Genomic DNA, 19880 nt, shown 5'->3' with positions numbered 1-19880 from the left:
TCAACCATATTAAACTATTAATAATAATCTAAAATTTACTCATAAGCTAAATAATACTTTTTAGTCTCATATTTCTTCTGAATATAATCTATCCATCTTCTCCAAACTGAAATAAATCTTTCTTATGAATAATCCTTCAAATAAGCAGAGATTTTTGCCATTTCTGCTAAATTGGACACCTTAAGCATCCATTCTTCCATAGTAGGCAAAGAATCTTGCAGCTGTTATAAGATTCAACATCAAATTAATTTCTTTAACATCAAGATCTGCAATAACACCTAACAAAAATAATTGCGGTGTAAACTTTATCTTTCTCTTAAAAATCTCTTGAATGTTCCACCAAATCTTAATCCAAAAAGCTTTTATATTTCTACAAGTCCACCAAATATGAAAATAAGTTGCATCTAAGCTTCCACACCTCCAACATTTGGGCTGTAAATTAGGATACATACTGGACAGCTTTTGAGGATCCAAATGCCACCTATAAAACATTTTATAAAAATTTTCTCTTAAATTTTGAGCTTGAGTAAATTTTACATTTCTAACCCAAATTGTCTCTCATGTGTCCAATAGGATCGGTTCTTGAATATTTTGAGCCCAGTTTACCATACAATCTTTAACTAACTCCGTTTCAGAATCCAATTCTATTAAAACATTATAAATTCTCTTTATATGGGCTCGAGCCAAGTATTCTTGAATTCTTCCAGAGTTAAAATACTTTTCTCCATTCTATATTAGTGGTCTTCCCTTTTAATTATAATTGTTAATTCTTTCTGATTGCCTCTCGTAAGCAGCCTTCAAGGTATCCTCTTATCTTGTTTTTTTCTCATACCGAAGATTTTCCCAGGAAAATATTTTACACTTAAATTCAGAATTGTCATATATTTTTAATAATATTAATAATATTTTAAACAAACCAAAGGGAGTATTATAATTGTTTTGAAACCTTATTTCCAGTCAATCTGACTTCCTATCCAGTGTTTCTCACCCTTGACAATTTTAAGGCATGTGGACTTCAACTCCCAGAATTCCACAGCCAGCATTGCTGGCTGTGGATTTCTGGGAGTTGTAGTCCACATGCCTTAAAATTGTCAAGGTTGAGAAACACTGTGACCTATACCATTTCAAAGCTTTCCAAAATTAACATTCCATTCACCCTTTGGTCTTTATTTCCAAATAAAAAAAGGTTTTCTTTAAGTTTTAAACTTACATAAAACTTATGCAGGGTAATACAACTTGTCCTTCTGAAGGTTCCTAATACCAAAAAAGCAACCTACAAGCCATTTACAGTAAAAGTGATTGAGAAAGGAAGAGAGTGAATCCAGTGTCTCTTCAAAGGCTTCTGAACCATGGCTTGGACAAAACTGACTCTCCCAGCTTCCAGAGTTCTGAAACCTGAAGGAGACTGATATTTTATTGTCTCATCATGAGGAACCACTTGGGGAGTCAATCCCAAGACCTCTCCTTTATATGGAGGAGAGGAATTCAGGAAATTGATTCATTCACTGGCTCTTTCTGTCACGGTCATCCGTTCTGCTTCCTGTCTTTAGTTCTCCACTGCTTCCCTGGAAGTTCTGCTGACTTTTTTGGATGGAATGGGTGCAAATAGGGCAGTGTATGTGAGCACATGAGTGTAGGCTAGTTGTTGGAAGCTGGCTGGTTGGTTTTAGCAGGTTGGTTTAGTTAAAGCCCTGTCAGACTTTGCCTGGTTCTTCCTGGACAGATGTTTGCAGAGAGGATGCAAGTTCTGGCAATGGGGTATGTGATAGGATGTCTTTTGCAAACTGTCTTTTGGTTTAGAATGTATGACCCATCAAAGTAATTTAGTGGCTTTTCTTGTACATCAGCAACTCTCTGGGAGGAAAAAACAAAAGTCAGGTACATGTACAGATTAGATGAAGCCTGGCTCAATAGCAGTAACTATGAGGGGGATCTTGGAGTCCTAGTGGACAATCACTTAAATATGAGCCAGTAGTGTGTGGCAGCAGTCAAAAAAAGCCAATGCAATCCTAAATTGCATTAACAGAGAGATTGAATCAAGATCACATGAGGTACTAATACCACTCTATAAAGTTTTAGTAAGACCACATCTGGAATACTGCATCCAGTTTTGGTCACCACAATATAAAAAAGATGTTGAGTCTCTAGAAAGAGTGCATAGAAGAGCAACAAAGATGATTAGGGGCCTAGAGGCAAAAACATAAAAAGAACAGTTGCAAGAACTGGGCATGGCTAGTCTAGTGAAGAGAAGGACTAGGGGTGACATGATAGCAGTGTTCTGATATTTGAGGGGCTATCACAGAGAGGAGGGGGGAATCTATTTTCCAAAGCACCTGAAGGCCAGACAAGGAACAGTGAATGGAAACTGATCAAGGACAGATTCAACCTAGAAATAAGTAGAATTTTTCTGACAGTGAGAACAATCAACCAACAGAACAGCTTGCCTTCAGAAGTTGCAGGTGCTACATCACTGGAGGCTTAGAAATAGAAAAACAGCAATTATTGGACCTTTCTGCATCCCTTGGTAGATGCTCCAACACTGGAAGTTTTTAAGAAGAGACTGGACAGCCATTTGTCTGAAATAATATAGGGTTTCCTGCCTGAGCAGGGGGTTGGACTAGATGACCTTCTAGGTCCCTTCCAACTTTTTATTTTTATTATTATGGATCATTGCACAGTCAGCCAGATGTTCAGACTGGATTTGGCATTTTGTCTACCTATCGAGTCCTTACCCAGGACCTGGATAGGCAGATGTGGATGCAGGATGGAAGCAGTTCCTAGTAAGACCGCCTTTTGCAATTGACTAATAACAAATCTGTCAATGCCAGTGGTGTTCAAGTGGTGCTCCAGTTGTTTTGGGATTGCACCCAAGAAGCCTATTTCTATTGGTACTACCCTTGTTTGCTTTTGCCACAGTCTTTCTATTTCTATTTGTAGATCTTTGTATTTTGTTATCTTCTCCAGTTCTTTCTCGTCTATTCTGCTGTCTCCAGGCACTGCCACGTCCACTATCCAGACTTTTTTGTCTTTCTTATCGACAATTGTTAAGTCTGGGGTGTTATGTTGCAGGTGCTTGTCTGTTTGAATTCTGAAGTCCCAGAGCAGTTTAATTTTATCATTTTCTATGACTTTCTCTATTTTATGATCCCACCAGTTTTTGCTTACAGGCAAATTATTATTATTATTATTATTATTATTATTATTATTATTATTATTATTATTATTGATCATCGCACAGTCAGCCAGATGTTCAGATTGGATTTGGTATTTTTGTCTACCTATCAAGTCCTTACCAAGGACCTGGGTTAGGCAGATGTGGATGTTTGATGGTATTATAGATATCGTCACAGGATGGAAGCAGTTCCTAGTAAGGCCGCCTTTTGCAATTATTATTATTATTATTATTATTAGTAATATCATAATTATCATTATCATTATTATCATTATTAATAATAATAATTAGATTCTTTGCTGCTCCCCCCCCCAAATGATGGCAAGATGGGCAATGTATAAAATAAATAAATAAACAAACCTTCAGTGTATTTCATTCACTCTTATTCAGTTTCTTTTAAAGAAAATAACATGATCGCAGAGGGAAAAACTGCCAGTATGAGATGGCACAACCAAATTTATGGTGAAACAGTGTTTTAACTGAAATGTTATTTCAATGTTTGAGCAATTCACCTCCATAAAAATAATTTAAACCTGTTAAAAAGTGATTTGGAAGTCTCTGCACAAAAGCACATAGAACGTTTGCCTGCCTTTATTGCAGCTCATGCTCAAATAGGCAGTCTAGCAAAGTGACACCCCTTCGAGGAAAAGAACAGTAAATTATAAGCCAATAAAGGTCCATTTATTGACAAAGGTGTGCAAGTACTCAAAGAAGTTACCTCACCAAAGCTGACCTGTTCCTTGCAATTGAATCAGGTTTCTCTTCATTTATCCTTGACTGCCCTGAATTCCAGTCACCGGGTCTCTAGAAGAGCAACTGTAACTTCTTTGGGGCAGTTTTTCCATTGCTGCCGCTGGCAAATAGATTTGTGCATGGTTGAATGACTCTCAAGCACGCCTGGCATTTAATGAATTTTACTGACTTTTAAGCAATCTATATACCACACGTGTTGCATAAAATGAAATCCCTTTCGTTTTAAAAGGATTTGAAATCCAAATCAGTTTTCCATTATAGAAGGGTAACTCCTTTGCTCAGCTCTGCTGTCTTTGATACCCACAGATTGCCAAATGTTAACCCTGTTATTAATAATAGTATCTTCACTCCCTGTTTGTCTTTAACTAAGCCAGAACATAGAAGAATGACAATTAAACAAATGAGGCTAAGTTTGTTATGGATGACTCTGTCCTTATCGGTGCCTTTGGAATCCTCAACTTGTTCGGCTTCTTCAGCCAATTCTCTCTACTTGTCCATCTGGTGTTAACAGGAATCCTCTTTTAACCATCCTTGGCTTGATAGCAAATGCCATGCAGCCAAGAAACAACTGCTTTCTTGCTTCAAGGAATATAAAAAAAGATCCTCGTTCTTATTCAACCCAGGATCTCCTGCTCTTCAAGACAAAATATAAACAGGTATTACAGGCTAAGAAGAGAGTCACGGAATCAAATAATTTTTGTTACTTCTTCTAAGAATTAAGTTCTAGTCTGTAAATGCATAACACTTCAATCTGCTTGCCTTAATTTACAAATTTCATCTTTTATTTTTCCTTCAGTTTGGGATAAGTTTCATTTAATAGTTGGGTTAAGTTGAATGTCAGAAAACATTAAAAAATGAAGAAAATTGAGAGCAAACATTGTTTTAAATAAGGAGAGAGCTACATGGGATGACGGAAGAGATCATTCAGAAAAGTTGTATTTGGGTGGGGAAAACTTTCTGTAGTTTATAAAGACAAGACTGGCTAACTCTGTTGGAGTACCTGGGGAAGTGCAGGATCCACAGGTTGATTTAAGTAACCACATATAGCAGCGATGGCGAACTTTTAGAAACCGAGTGCCCAAACTGCAACCCAAAACCCACTTATGCATCGTCGGGTGCCGGGTGGGTGTGGCCCATCGGCTGGGTGTGGCCCATTGGCTGGATATGGCCAATTGGGTGGGTGTGGCCCATTGGATGGGCATGGCTGCAGTGGTAACGGCAGACTGGGTGGGACTAAAAAGTTCAATCAATCAATTCCAACTTTGTAAGATCTTTTTTTTCCCGTGAGTAGTTGAAATTGACTGATTGATTGAACCTTTTTTTTCTTTTGCACACAGCGGCAGAGGCCTAAAGTGAAAAGGTTTTATAAAACCCAGCTGAAGGCCTAGGATGGGGCGATGGCGCATGTGCCCACAGAGAGGGCTCTGAGTGCCACCTCTGGCACCCGTGTCATAGGTTTGCCACTACTGACATATAGCATGAATATTGGGAAGTGCTTGTGAAGTACAATGTTGTAAGTCAAAATCTTTGTGTTTGACGGCTTCTAAAGTTCGATATGTTGTGGACCTAGATAGGTCATTTGATTAGTGTTTTAATATGAACCAATTAATCCTTCCCAACTTAATATATAAATTGGAATCAGATTTTGCAGTTTTCTTAACTGTTCTGAGAAAAAAAATCATAAAAGCTATTAATTACCAAATATAAGACTCAGTTCTTTCAGCCAAATAAATCTATGGGGTGAAATATGGATTTAATTGTTTTTATTAAAACTAATTTTGAATTTTTTTCTAATAGCATAGGAGAAGTACAGGAAGCCCATATACTTTATATTTCATAGTCTCTGTGCTTCTTTAGAATGCCTTGGATATCTGAGATGGGCAGGCTCCTTTTCTGTGGGAGATTGCACATGTAAGTATGGAGCGAAAAGTGCAGATTACATTTCAGACATAACAAAGAAGCATAGAGAATGAAGTGCAAGTCATTTGTGCACTCTGTTCCCCTGCTTATGTTCAAAGCCAAATTATCCCACACCTCATTATCTTCAAGCATAATATCATAGTGATACAGCCATCCAATTTTGTGAATGTGTACAGTCACAAAGTGGCTATTCACTCTCCGGCTTAGTAGATATACTAGGTTAGTGAATCTCACATTGGAGCAGATGCAGACGCATGGGACCATGGTGAAGAAGAGAAGTTACCTCTATTTTCTGAATAATTGTTGTATGGAAAATTGCTTTTCTGTTTGGTATGTAGAAGGAACATTTCAGTCTGTTAATCTAGATGCTTTTTGATTAATATTGTTATTGATATTGTTAACTCATTTGATTTTGAATTGCGAGCCTTAGCTTTTTTGACTGTCCTTGAAGTTTTGGGCTATGCGAAGAAATTTTTATACTTGTCCTTTTTGTCCCTCAGCTTGTCAGAGAAATAGATGCTAGTGAGATGTCTTCCAAATACATTCTTCCCAATTCTTGTGAGGTGGAGTCCATCTCTGCCAAAGGCCAACATGGAGATAGTGTAGACCATAGTCTACAAATCCAAATTTTTCTTGACAGCAACATCTGTTGAACCAGTAGTTTATCTCTAAAATCCTCCATTACTTCATTGGATATTGACCATACTTTGGAAGTATGGATGAAAGCACCGCCTGTGCTCCTAAATCTTTTGCCTTTCTGCCTAGACATTTGATTTTTTTTTCAGATTCTTTTTTGTTGTATTATTCATCCCAGCATGAAAGAGGACAAAGGTATAATAATCAGTGGCTTGATTAATTAGATAATAACAATAGCTTAGACTTATATACTACTTCATAGTGTTTTTACAGCTCTCTCTAAGTGGTTTACAGAGTCAGTGTATTGCCCCCAACAATCTGGGTCCTCATTTTACTGACCTTAGAAGGATGGAAGGCTGAATCCACCTTGAGCCAGACAGAATTAAACTCCTGACAGTGAGCAAAGAGTTAGCCTGCAATATTGCATTCTAACCACTGCACCACGACGATTTCTGCCCCAAGCCTCTCTGTCATGTCTTTGATCTTTGCACTTTGTACTTTGGGAGATGATATACTTCCCTTGATAGATTGATAGATTCCTAATAGCTTCCAGATAAATGCCTGGCTTGGTATCTTCTGAGGCTGACATTCCACTGGTTCAGCTGGGGCAGCTTCTTCAGAGTAAGAATCTAAATCATGACATGAAGAGAATCAAGATTCTTAATAGAAAAGAAAAATAACAAATGGATCATCAAAAAAATCGACTTGGAGTTCTTGCATGAGGCACAAATACCAAACTGGATTTATCATAGTTGGATTTTTGGTGTGCTGTGTGTTGGATTTTTCCCAATGAACTCATAAAGCTCTCATGATAGGAACTTTTGAATTTACTGTCGTTTCTAACTATTTCTGAGTTTCAGATTGATTTAAGATTATGGTCTATTTTGAATCTGTTTATAATTTTCCATTGTGGATATAATAATAAGCTATTGTTAATTGAAGACTTCATAGTTAATTATAGCATGCTAAGGAGAGAAAGAACAACATGAGTTTAGAACAGAGTAGCATAGGTTTCTTGCATAACTTATGAAAATATTTACATCCAAACTAGATGGTCTGTTAAATCTGATAAGTAATTCTAATATGTCCATATGAATTAAAATGTTTTAATAAAACTTCCTGACAGTTAGAACAATTAACCAGTGGAACAACCTGCCTCCAGAAGCAGTGAATGCTCCAACACTGGAAGTTTTTAAGAAGAGACTGGACAGCCATTTGTCCGAAATGGTATAGGGTTTCCTGCCTGAGCAAGGGGTTGGACTAGATGACCTTCAAGGTCCCTTCCAAGTTTTTTATTATTTATGGATCATCGCACAGTCAGCCAGATGTTCAGACTGGATTTGGCATTTTGTCTACCTATCGAGTCCTTACCCAGGACCTGGGATAGGCAGATGTGGATATTTGGTGGTATTACAGATATCGTCGCAGGATGGAAGCAGTTCCTAGTAAGGCCGCCTTTTGCAATTGACTAATAGCGAATTTCTCAATGCCAATGGTGTTCAAGTGGTGCTCCAGTTGTTTTGGGATTGCACCCAAGGAGCCTATTACTATTGGTACTACCCTTGTTTGCTTTTGCCACAGTCTTTCTATTTCTATTTGTAGGTCTTTGTATTTTGTTATCTTCTCCAGTTCTTTCTCTTCTATTCTGCTGTCTCCAGGCACTGCCACATCCACTATCCAGACTTTTTTGTCTTTCTTATCGACAATTGTTAAGTCTGGGGTGTTATGTTGCAGGTGCTTGTCTGTTTGAATTCTGAAGTCCCAGAGCAGTTTAATTTTATCATTTTCTATGACTTTCTCTATTTTATGATCCCACCAGTTTTTGCTTACAGGCAAATGATATTTTTTGCAGATCTTCCAATGCACCATTGTTGCTACTTTGTCATGCCGCTGCTTGTAATCAGTCTGTGCAATCTTCTTGCAACAGCTTACCAAGTGGTCCACTGTTTCTTCAGCTTCTTTGCATAGGCGGCACTTACTGTCTTTTGCTGTCTTCTCAATTTTGACTTTGTATGCATTTGTCCTTAAGGCTTGGTCTTGTGCAGCCAAGCAATGGCTTAAAGTGCAATGATTCATTGTCATTATTTTTCTGGTCTGCCTATCCATTGCTTTTAGTTCTGCTTGAGTCCAGTCCACTATTCCAGCTGTCTACCTAATGACTGGGATTGCCCAGGTGTTAATTGCCTTTATGGTATTTCCTCCATTGAGTTTGGACTTTAAGATCTTAAACTGGAAGTTTTTAAGAAGAGACTGGACAGCCATTTGTCCGAAATGGTATAGGGTTTCCTGCCTGAGCAGGGGGTTGGACTAGATGACCTTCAAGGTCCCTTCCAACTTTATTATTATTATTATTATCATCATCATCATCTCATCATCATCATCATAGAAAAATAGATTCTGATATATAGTAAGGTATTCTAAAAAGCTTGCACTTCTGATGTTTTCTTTGCAGACTAGATCTTTATGTCAAATTTAGAATCTTGACTTTTAGAGTTTTGACTTTTGCTTTTTTATTTTGATTAATTTGTCCTAATTTTAGAATTGTATGTCCAGACACCTCAAAGGGTTACCTATACAGTCTTTTCCAAACTATATTTTTCTAAATAAAACTATAACAGTTAGAAGAAACATTCACAATTGCATTCACGATTACATGTTAATGGTGTTTTGATTCCTACAAATTTGTTACTTTCTTTCAGGTGCTCAGATTATTGACTTGATGATGCTTGTGATAGATATAACTAAAGGAATGCAGACTCAATCAGCAGAGTGCTTGGTGATTGGACAGATTGCGTGCCAAAAGATGATAGTGGTTTTGAACAAAATTGACCTTCTTCCAGAGGGTAAGCGACAAGCTGCCATTGACAAGATGGTGAAGAAAATGCATAAGACCCTTGAAAATACTAAGTAAGTAACCTACCCAACCTGCTTACATAATACGAGTTGCATTACTCTCATTCCTTTTTTCTATGCCACTTAGGAGTTTTTGATGAAATTCCTTGAATTGAGTATATTTCCTTAGAATAAAACTTTAAATTGAATGTGTTAGTCAGATAAGGTGGTAGACATTTTGTTGTTGTTGAAAGCCATAGTTGTTCCAAGATAATCTGTTAGAAGTTGAATCAATTGTGGTTTGGAACATAGGTAAAAGTGAGGGGGAAAACACCTGTTGTCTTTCTGACACTCCTTTTTTGTGCTGTATCTGACACCCCCACCTCTTCTACAATGAGTAGATAGCTTTTATCAGGTAAAATACTCTTGATGAAAGGTTAACTCTCCTTACATTCTAGAGGTTTTTTTTTTAAAGATTGTCAACTGAAATAGAAATGAAGGTTGACCTATACTTACACTTTCTAAAGTTTATTACTGAAGTTATTCATGAAAGATACTTAAATTAATTTTGTGATCAAGGAATCATTTGTGTACTGTTAGTTCTTGCTTAACAGTGATAATCAGGACTGGAATGTCTATCAATAAGTGATGCTGCCTTAAAGTGCAATGTCCGAAGACTATGCCACATAACAACAGCAGTTTGGGAGTCCCTGATTCCCATTGTTTAATTGAGGACTTCATGTGATTGCAAATTCTGACTTCCTGCCGACTTCCCCATTGATTTAGCTTGTAAAAAGCTGGTGGGGAAGGTCACAAATTGTGAGCATGTAATTACCAGACATTGCTACGTTCAGAAAGCCAGTCCACTTGTTGAGCACCTGGATCACAATGATATAATCACTATGGAGATGCATCATAGTGATGGCTGGAACTTTGAGGATTGTCATAAGTACCACTTGTTTGGCACCATTGCAAGTTTGAATGGTTGCTGAACCAATGGCTGTTAAATGAGGACCACCTGTGTGGCTGCCTAGTTTAAAAATCAGAAAATAAAGAATAGAAATAATGGGCAATTTTTCCAGTGGAGTGAAGTAAGAAGCAATGTTCTTCAAGGATATGAATTAAGATCAGTGCTTTTTAAATTATTTATAAATGATCTTGACTGCAACATGCAGTGAGCTAACCAAGTTTGCAAATGATATCAGGATGGAAAAAAAACCAAAGGAACTTTTTTTAAAATGAATAGTGAAATATATCACACATACGATTCAGCTTAAATAAATGTAAAGTGATGTAATTAGAACAAAATTAGTTCAGGTTTCTTACTGGCATGTGAGCTATTTCTATCTGACTAGGAAAAATATCTTGGAATTATAATGGGTATGTCAAAGATACTGAACTGCTATGAAAAAGCAAATTCTAGATAACAATAATTAGAAAAGAAATTGAAAATAAACTTTATAATGTTGCCTTTATGGACTGTGTATATCTGAAATGTTGTGTAGAGTTCTAACCATTTTTGAAAAAGGATAAAAGAGAGCTGGAAAAAAAAGTATAGACAAGTGCAACCAAAGTGACTAAGCAGCTCTAAAATTTCTTATGAGAAAGCATCAGCCTGTGTGAGAAAAATGATGCAGGGTGGGGACATGATTGCAATATACAAAATTATTTGTGGTGAGGAGAATGTGTATAGGGATAATTGTTTCTTATCTCAAAATACTAAAACCAAAAGTATCTAAATGAAGTTGATTGGATGAAGACTTAGAAAAGGGAAAAGAAAATATTTTTTCGCACAGCACCTGAAATGCAATCACATGAGATTTTATGACACCTAGTTCTGCCCTATCATAATTTCAAACAGTCATAAAGCAACCAGTCGTAAGTTCAAGGACTATCTATATTCTGTTGCATATGCAGCAAGAATTCTCCATCCTTTGTATTAATCATGGATTTTTGGATCTACCCAAGGATCCTTCAACATTCCACAGCAGATTTTGGGTGGAATGGGGGATGCGAGGAGGAAGAATTTATTATACTAATGGTATCTGTTCCCTTTGAAGTCCAGTGAGTAACAATTACCATCCAGATAGTACCCCAAGGAACAGAGATGTAGGAGAACCATGGCTGTGCTGGAAAAGAAAATATGTAGGATATGAAGAAATGTACATTTATAAGACTAACAGAGATTATAGATGCCTCAACTACAGGCTCTATGTGGGCACTGGTACAATAAGGTTTTAACCCCCTTATTACTTTAGTGCCCTAATTTGCTCCATGACCCAAAACAATGTTTCTGATTGGCAGATGTTTATGCCAGTTTTGATAGATTTAGAAAATAATTTCAATTCAATTCAATTAGCTGCAACCTTGGAATTGACCTCTGCAGCATTCTGTTTCATGCCATGTGTTGCCATTCAGTTTTTCATATCAGTGATGTTGGCTTTGATCAATCTTGAATATATTCAGCTGTATGCATGGTTCATTTTTTCAACTAATAGTAGTGACATTCTTAACAAGAAATTAAAAGATGCTTGCTCTTGGGGAGGAAAGCTATGGCAAATCTAGACAGCATACTAAAAAGCAGAGACATCACCCTGCCAACAAAAGTGCGTATAGTCCAGGCCATGGCTTTCCCAGTTGCAATGTCATTAACAATAGTCATTATTAAACTCTACCAAAATGTTTTCTTTTGAAGTAAAGGTGTAGCTACTTATCTACTTGTGTTTGACTTGAAATTCTGGATTCTTCCTGATTTCTTTTCAGGGGGCCCTTCAATCCCATATCCATTTCATAGAGGTGTAAGGATATTGTGCCTTAAAGAAGGCCCCTTCTCAGGTTAAAAGGCACTTATTTTGTCTGAATTTCTTCTTTTCTGCTAATTCTCCCTGACAATAGACTTCTTTCTCTGTCCATCTCCTCTTTTCAACTCATAAAAAGTACTTGTGATTTGGTTTATCGGGTAAACTTCTTGTTGAGCATGTTGTTAAGGCACTTTGTTAGTACTTATCATAACAATGCCAACATCAGTTTTTCTGTACAATTTAAATAATGTCCAGGAGTCAATAACTTAACCTAGTGTTGATAATACTCAATGATGTATTACGTATTATGTACTTAATGATGTATTTTAAATGAATAAACTGAATTTAAATATATTACTGTTAGAAATAGCAATACTTAAACTAAGTAGTTAGGTTAAAACTATTTTTAAAAATGATGTTTTGTTGGGGAAATTTGCACCATTTGATATTCTTCCATATATTCCTCAAATGTATTTCTTTTTTAAAAAAAATAATGCACTGTTTTGGAAATATTATTTCCCTAATATTTCACTCAAAAAGCTTCAATTATTAGGAAACAATATAGAAACAGAAAATAACTTCTATGGATATGTTAGAGATTTCTGAGGTGACTTCCATGCCTTTCTGATCATTTATTTTTGCTAGGGCAATGATGGTAAACCTTTTAGAGACCGAGTGCCCCAAAACCGCCCCTCCCACTCCGCCTCCCACCCTGCCTGCTCTGCCCCACCTGCCTTTGCCCCGCCAACCTGCAGGGACACGCACCGCCTCCATGGCCCTCATCAGATCACCCAGGCAGCCCTGCAGCACCATGGCAGCCACGCCCTTTGCCCTCCACCCACACCCTGCAGCATCATCTGCACGCTATGGGGTACGAGGGCGGAGTCGTGTCTCTGCTGCCTGGCTATGTCCTTGGCTGCGCTGCTCCATGTGGGCTGCACCCGGGGACAATTCTCCTCCAGGGAGGCTGCTGGTGAGGAGGGGGCCACAGGGGGAGGCGGGGCTGGGACAATGGCACGTGTGTCCACAGAGACGGCTCCAAGTGCCGCCTCTGGCACGTGTGCCATAGGTTCACCACCAGTGTGCTAGGGCATCTGAGATACATTATGATATTGGCCTAAAAGATGACTGGTAAGCCAGATATTGATCAGATAAGCTGTAATTTACTTGGCTTATTGGTAATTTGACTCTGGCTTGTTTAACAAAATATGCCTGGAATAAATGTTAGTTTAGCATTAAGAACATTCTTTCAATGTTGAAGTGATTGAGTTCCTATAGCTGAATTTCCTCGGCACCATGAAGAAAATAGGAAAGTAACAAACTTGTCTAGGTAATAGCTTAATTATGCTGGTGAAAGTAAAAAAGCGATCTGAGATGCTACAGGAAATTAGATTATCCTTCTATTATTTTGGAGCCAGTATTACAGGAGGCTACTAGTCTATCCACAAGAAATATGAAAGCCTCTATATAAAGGCTTCATCTGAGCCTTTCAGAGCTCAGGTAAGCAAATCTTTAGTAGTTGGGGGTCATTCAAAGCTGTATTATTTCCAGTTATGCCTCTTTTATTTTAAAAATAATTTAGAAACTAGTTAAATTATTGTTTTTGTTAAATTATTGCTAGAGATAGATTCAAATTTAATAAAATAGTGATGCTATGTAAACCACACTAGGAAATGTCTGAGTTGTAACTTTATTATATAACTGGTCTCATAGATGGATTATTTTTATGGACCAGGTTCCATGGATGTCCTATAGTTTCTGTTGCAGCAAAACCTGGTGGTCCAGAAGCCCCAGAAACTGTGACTCCAATAGGAGTTTCGGAATTAATTGAGGTATGTATCATAAAAATGCTAATGTTATTAATATTATGTAATGGCTCAAGGCTGCAGGAATAATCAGAATCCTAGTTCAGTGGACTGGTAAACACTCTGTTGATAATAGAGTGGTAGAAGCCCATGCAATTTATTTATTCATCTTATTCCATTTAGATGCCATCAATACCAATTGACTCTGGGCAGTGCACATCATAAAAACAACACAATAAATATACAAACCAAATAGAAATTGCTTATCAGAAGCCAGATGATAAGGTGATAAATGGCAGTCTTGGAATGCTGCAACCCATCATAAAAATATGCCAATTGTCAAAGGCCCAAATTTTGATCATCTGACTATAAGGGCCCTGGGATGGTTGTAAGTGTGAGGAACAGTCATAAGTCACTTTTTCAATGCCATCGTAACTTCAAACAGTCACTAAATTAATGGTTGTAAGTCAAGAATGACCTGTATACAGTCAGCACAGAATAAGTATAGCTTGTATTAATTTCATCTTGATTTCTGACATTTTTGTTATTGGGATTTTGGATACTACATCATAATTATACACCTACTCTGAAATTCCTTCTGTCTTAATTTGCCTTTTGTTTTCGTGTATGCCTACTTGGAAATAAGCTCCACTGATTTTAGTAGGCCTTACTCTTAGATAATGTATAGAATTGAACTTTTCTTTGTTCATAAAAAGTTTTGCAAATGACTCTTCTATATTTTCATTTCTTGAGTGAGAGCTGAGACTGGTAAATGGATCATGGCTTGATGCATTTAAAGCAGGTTTGTAGAACTACATACCATTCACAGATAATTGAGGTGGCAAAAATTGGGAAATCCTACCAGTGATTGGAAAGGGTTGAATTAAAATTAAAAGGCAGCACTGAGACCCTGATTAAATCAGCATAAGAACAGCCACTAAGTACCAGATCCATAGAAGCAGAGATGCCTCAGAGACAGTCCAACACATAGTGATAGGGTGTAAGATGCAGGCAGAAACAGCATGTACTGAACAGCACCACCAAGCAGCTGGCATTGTGTGCAGTAACATCTGGTGGTGATAGATTTAGCTGTGCCAAGTGACAGCAACATCAGGAAGAAAGTGTATGAGAAGCCAGAGAAATACAGGGCCTGAAGGAAGAAAGTAGGTGGCTGGTATGTATCTTCTTCAATCCCAGATCCTCTATCAGAGGCCTGGGAGTTTGTGGGTTCTGTGCAGTGTTTTACTGTTCCTAGCACTGCACTCTTCTGGACAGAGAGCTCTGGACAGAGAGTTGTTCCTGGGATTGCAGCTCTCTTATTATTATTTATTTAGTGTGTGGCATATAAAACATAGACTAGCAATATATATTAACATTTCATCTAGATTAGCAGAAGTCAATAAAAGATAAATGTTAATAAGTTAAATGTTCAAATACCAATGTCTAGGCCAGGGGTAGGCAACCTCGGCTCTTTTATGACTTGTGGACTTCAACTCCCAGAATTCTGGGAGTTGAAGTCCATGAGTCATAAAAGAGCCAAGGTTGCCTACCCCTGGTCTAGGCCATTTAACCATTGAAGTGCAGCATTGTTTATATTAAAAAAAGTCAGATGCTGGACCAGTATATGCCCACAGCTTACAGCCGTTCTTGATGTGATCTACAGCTCTAGGTGCTCCTGTCACCAGTGGGGCCATTTTGGCATTTACTTTCTACATGTTCTCCAGTTCCTCCTTCAGATCTTGGTACTTCTCCAGCTTCTCATACTCCTACTGCACGGGTGTCAAACTCAATTTCATTGAGGGCCGCATCAGCATTGCGGTTGCCCTTGGGGGTCCGGGTGGGTGTGACCAGGGTAGGTGTGGCTTACTGGGTGGGCGTGGCTATGGCCTACTGGGTGCGCGTGGCCAGCTCTACATCATTCACGTCAAGGGGGCTTGTGGGGGCCTGGGCAGGAGTGGGACAGATCTGAGGGTTTCTGGCAGAAGGGGGTGGGACCAGGGCAAGTGCCAAGGCATGATTCACTGGAAGAGCCTCACCGTTCCTCTCAGGCCATGCGGGTGGGGGGGCTGGATGGTGGTACGGGCTGCCCGGAGCCCTGAGCAGCAGAGGTCAAATGCCCAGCCTGGCCCTCAAGAACCTATGGCACCAAGCCCAGTCTCACTTCCCCAAGGGGGCACTCAGCTGCACTAACCTCCTCCTCAAGGCTGCTGCTGCTGTGCTTGCTCTCCTTAACCAGGTTGCTCATGATGGGTATGAGGGCAAAGTCAGAGGGAAGCCCATTCCCTCTTCATGGGAGGAGACCCGGCTTTGTATCCAAAGCTTCCTTAGCAATAGGATGGGAAACCCCCAGGATAGGCCAGGAGGAGGGGGCAAGGGGATGGTAAAAGGGCAGCAGGGCAGGACTAAGGCAGGACTTCCCTCAGACTCTCCCCCTCCTTCTTTCCTTCTTCCAGAGTGGTGGGAAAATATTTGAGATGAGGGAGAAAAACCGGCAAGAAATGCAGCTGGGGAGGTGTCACCCTTCATGAGGAATGAAGAAATGCACCGTCGCCTAGAAGTGGCCAGCACATGGCCCTCACCTATTTCACATTGGTGGGATCTGGGGGAAGAGATACCATGACCACGTGAGAGTGAATGTTACCTGTGCAATGCTGCCCAGTCCTCAGCCTGCCTGGTCTCGGCAGGTAGTGGGACGCTCTCCTCACAGTGCCGAGAGGTTGAGCTGGGTGGTGTGAAGCTCGCCAGCTTTGCACTTTGCTGCTGCTGAAACTGGGCAGGCTGGGGGCTAGGCAACATTCTCATCAGTTTTGCGCCACTCGGCTCAGCTCTTGGCGCTGTGAGGAGAGCGCCCCGCTGCCTGCTGAAACTGGCCAGGCTGAGGGCTGGGCGGCATCATGCTTCTTTTTGGATTCACACCACCCAGCTCAGCCTCTCGGCACTGTGAGGAAAGCGCCCCGCTGCCTGCCAAAACCTGTCCCCCGGAGCCTATCAAGCCGGTTATGTGAAGTAGGCGAGGGCCATTTGCTGGCCACTTCCAAGTGATGGTGCATTTCTGCTGATGCGGGAGGGTCTGGTTCCTCGCTTTTTCGAGACGGTCTAATGGAGCTAAGACTGAATGCATTTCAGCATAGATGGCCACCACAAAATTGTACATTGGCTCCTGGCTGGCCAGGGCCAAGGCAGCAGAGGTCGTTCCCTCACTGTTTCCAGATGGCTTCGCAGGCCACATGAAACCACTTCGCGGGCCGCATCCGGACCCCAGGCCTTGTGTTTGACATGTCTGTCCTACTGACTGATCTTGAGCTTCTCACACCCTTTCTTCCTGAAACTTTTTTTCTTCTCCAGCTACTTATTCGTAGTGATGTATTTCTGGATAGAGCTAATGGAAAATGAAACTTCAATTGTCAGTGTGCCTTCATTGTTCTTCAAAATCTTGCCATAATTTTTCTATTAAACAAAGTTGTAAAAATAAAGGAGAGTAAAAAAAAAATTCTGCATTTTGACCTTTTAATTATGTATGTACATTCTGAGAACTAGTACGCATCCTTTCTTAATCCTTAATCCCCAGAATTAAAAATAATTATTGCCGCTGTATTTGCATACGTGTTGGCAGAAACATTTCTGTGATATATTTTGCTAACCAGGCTGATTGCGCTGTATCAAAACTTTAAGGCAGAAAATCAAATCCAGTTGTTGCTGCTGCTATGTCTGCACCTCCTGGGCAGTGCAAACAATTTATCTGACCTTGGACTGTTCCAGTGTTGTTGCAACAGAAAGCTATGCTGTGGTGAAATCAATCACATACCTTTTCTCTTCATTTCTTTGTGTCTTATGTGACATTTTGTCAATATACAGGTCTCATTTTCTTTTGCTTTTAGGTCCTAAAGTCAGAGGCTTATATACCAACAAGAGATCCTTCAGGATCGTTCCTTATGGCCATTGACCACTGTTTTTCCATTAAGGGCCAAGGCACTGTGATGACAGGAACTATTCTTTCAGGCTCAGTTAATATTGGGGACAATGTGGAAATTCCTGCTTTGAAGGTGAGTATATCATTTTTGGCTTTAACATATTCATCAGAGACAGAAACGTCCAGAAAGTTTACTGTTCTTGTAGTATTCCATTTACCTAACTAACTTCATTTGGTTTGCTTAATAGGAACTTTAAAAAACCCTTTAGGGAATACTATACAGAATTGTGTAGTTCTTAATATATTACTATTGGCATAATTCACAAACTATATACTTTGCAAACAAAATGGATGCCTGAAGCTGAGTCTTCAAAAGGTGAGACTCCAGAAAGAAAAAAGATAAAAAAAAATTAAAAAGTTAAAAAGAGAAAGAAACTCAAATGGTCAAGGCACTTAAATAGAGAAAACATCTCATCTGATTTTACTGGTGAAGAAAAATGAGAAGAAACCAAATTCAGGATATTTTAATGAAATATAAAAAAACAACAGATTAACTCTATATTTGGCTGCAGTCAAAAGTGTCCAAGAATCCAGTTTGGTCCTTCCTGGAATAAATGTTGATATAAAAAAAACATTCAAGAAAATCTTATTATGACATAAAAATAATAATATTCTTGCCTTATAATGAAGAAAATGACCAGCAAACAAAGACATGTAAATGAAAAAAATATCAAATTAAAGGAGAAATAAGAAATTTCTAGATCCAGAAAAAGTCTATTTTTAGTGTTGAGTTTGGCAGCCATCTGAATTCAGTTACCAACCAGTTGGACTTGGTGATTGAATTCAGTTTTATCTAAATGTTCCATCCTTGCATTTTAACAGCAACTTAATCTTTTCAGTTGGCCAACCGATGCATAATAGAGATATTTTTATGGTGATGCTTTCAGGGTATACTATGCTCATTACATAGGAATATCATTTTATTTATATATTACATCATCAAAATAAAGCAAAGCTTTTATAGGAATCAAAAATATAAAACCACCATAAATACCAAACCTATTAATCCTCCCACTTTCCATAAAATAAAGACAGTACCCAAGTAAAAAAGCCTCCCCTCCCCCCAAAAAAAAATCCAAGAAAAAATGACCAAAGAGGCAGCTTGATTTATTTGTATTTCAAAATTTTAGGCCACCCAACTCCAATGACTCTGAACAGCTTAGTATATAAAAACCGTAACAACTCAAAATAAACCTCAAAAGACAGTGTCATGTGGAAGGGACAACAACAAATTCTCTCCCTCACCCAAAGAGATACCTTCATAATGCCCAAATGCTCCATGGAAGAGAACTGTCTTCTCTTTTGAGAAAGCAATAAAGACAAAGCATTTGAGCCTCAGAATTAAGCTGAGAATGATTGCTGGATAGAATGCCACAATTATTCAGCCTTCAGCATAGCTGTAATTTTAAGTAAGCATGCATCTCCCCATTCCACATATATATGAATATGGACAGTTGAAGTTACAATTGGAGATTAAATTTGTTTTCCTGTTACCTATTTCATGAAGTGTTTAACTAGGATACCTGTGGGAAGTTTTACCAATTCTCAATCCTACAAAGCAATAGAAAAGAAAAATCTTATAATACATTGTGGATTATGACATTCCTTGACCTTTCTTTGCCCTGACCTTTTGCTAACTGAGATTGACAGCTGATGCCCACTGGGCATTGGGGACATTACAAAACAGCTGCTTTCCAACTGCAAGGAACCCTCCCAGCAAATAAAGTGGCATCTCATACCTATTCTACTAATAGACTTCGACGTGTGTGACCGCTTGAACTTGCCGAAAGGAGGGACAGAGCAATTAAAAATAAACAGTGACATTCTCAAACGCCCATACTCTCTGATTGAGGTTGAGAATGCCAGCAGCACACAGATTCCTTTACAGTGTTGACTATGTAAATTGCCATCTGGGGTTGATTATTTGAACTGCAGTGAGAGAATGTTATGTGCTGTGTGTGTGTGAGAAATCTCTGACGTAGCAAACAATT

General features: G+C 38.8%; 1 protein-coding gene across 6 annotated transcripts in view; it reads left to right on the top strand.

Annotated features, from left to right (window-relative positions):
- The window catches only part of EEFSEC (eukaryotic elongation factor, selenocysteine-tRNA specific), a 165331-nt gene that overhangs the window by 43154 nt on the left and 102297 nt on the right, over positions 1–19880 (top strand). For all 6 annotated transcript variants that reach the window (XR_005558413.1, XR_005558414.1, XR_005558415.1 and 3 more), the window contains exons 2-4: positions 9181–9388; positions 13850–13946; positions 17798–17962. Coding sequence is in view for 3 of the 6 variants with exons in the window: in XM_039357369.1 (XP_039213303.1) it covers positions 9181–9388; positions 13850–13946; positions 17798–17962 (470 nt within the window). In the remaining 3 variants the exon portion in view is untranslated. The remainder of the gene's footprint in view (positions 1–9180; positions 9389–13849; positions 13947–17797; positions 17963–19880) is intronic.

This window comes from Crotalus tigris, unplaced genomic scaffold (genome assembly GCF_016545835.1).
Source record: "Crotalus tigris isolate CLP2741 ecotype Arizona unplaced genomic scaffold, ASM1654583v1 scf7180000018916.1150873, whole genome shotgun sequence".
Taxonomy (NCBI): Eukaryota; Metazoa; Chordata; class Lepidosauria; order Squamata; family Viperidae; genus Crotalus; species Crotalus tigris.
Note: the sequence above shows the minus strand (reverse complement) of the source record. Positions and strands in the feature narration are given on the sequence as shown.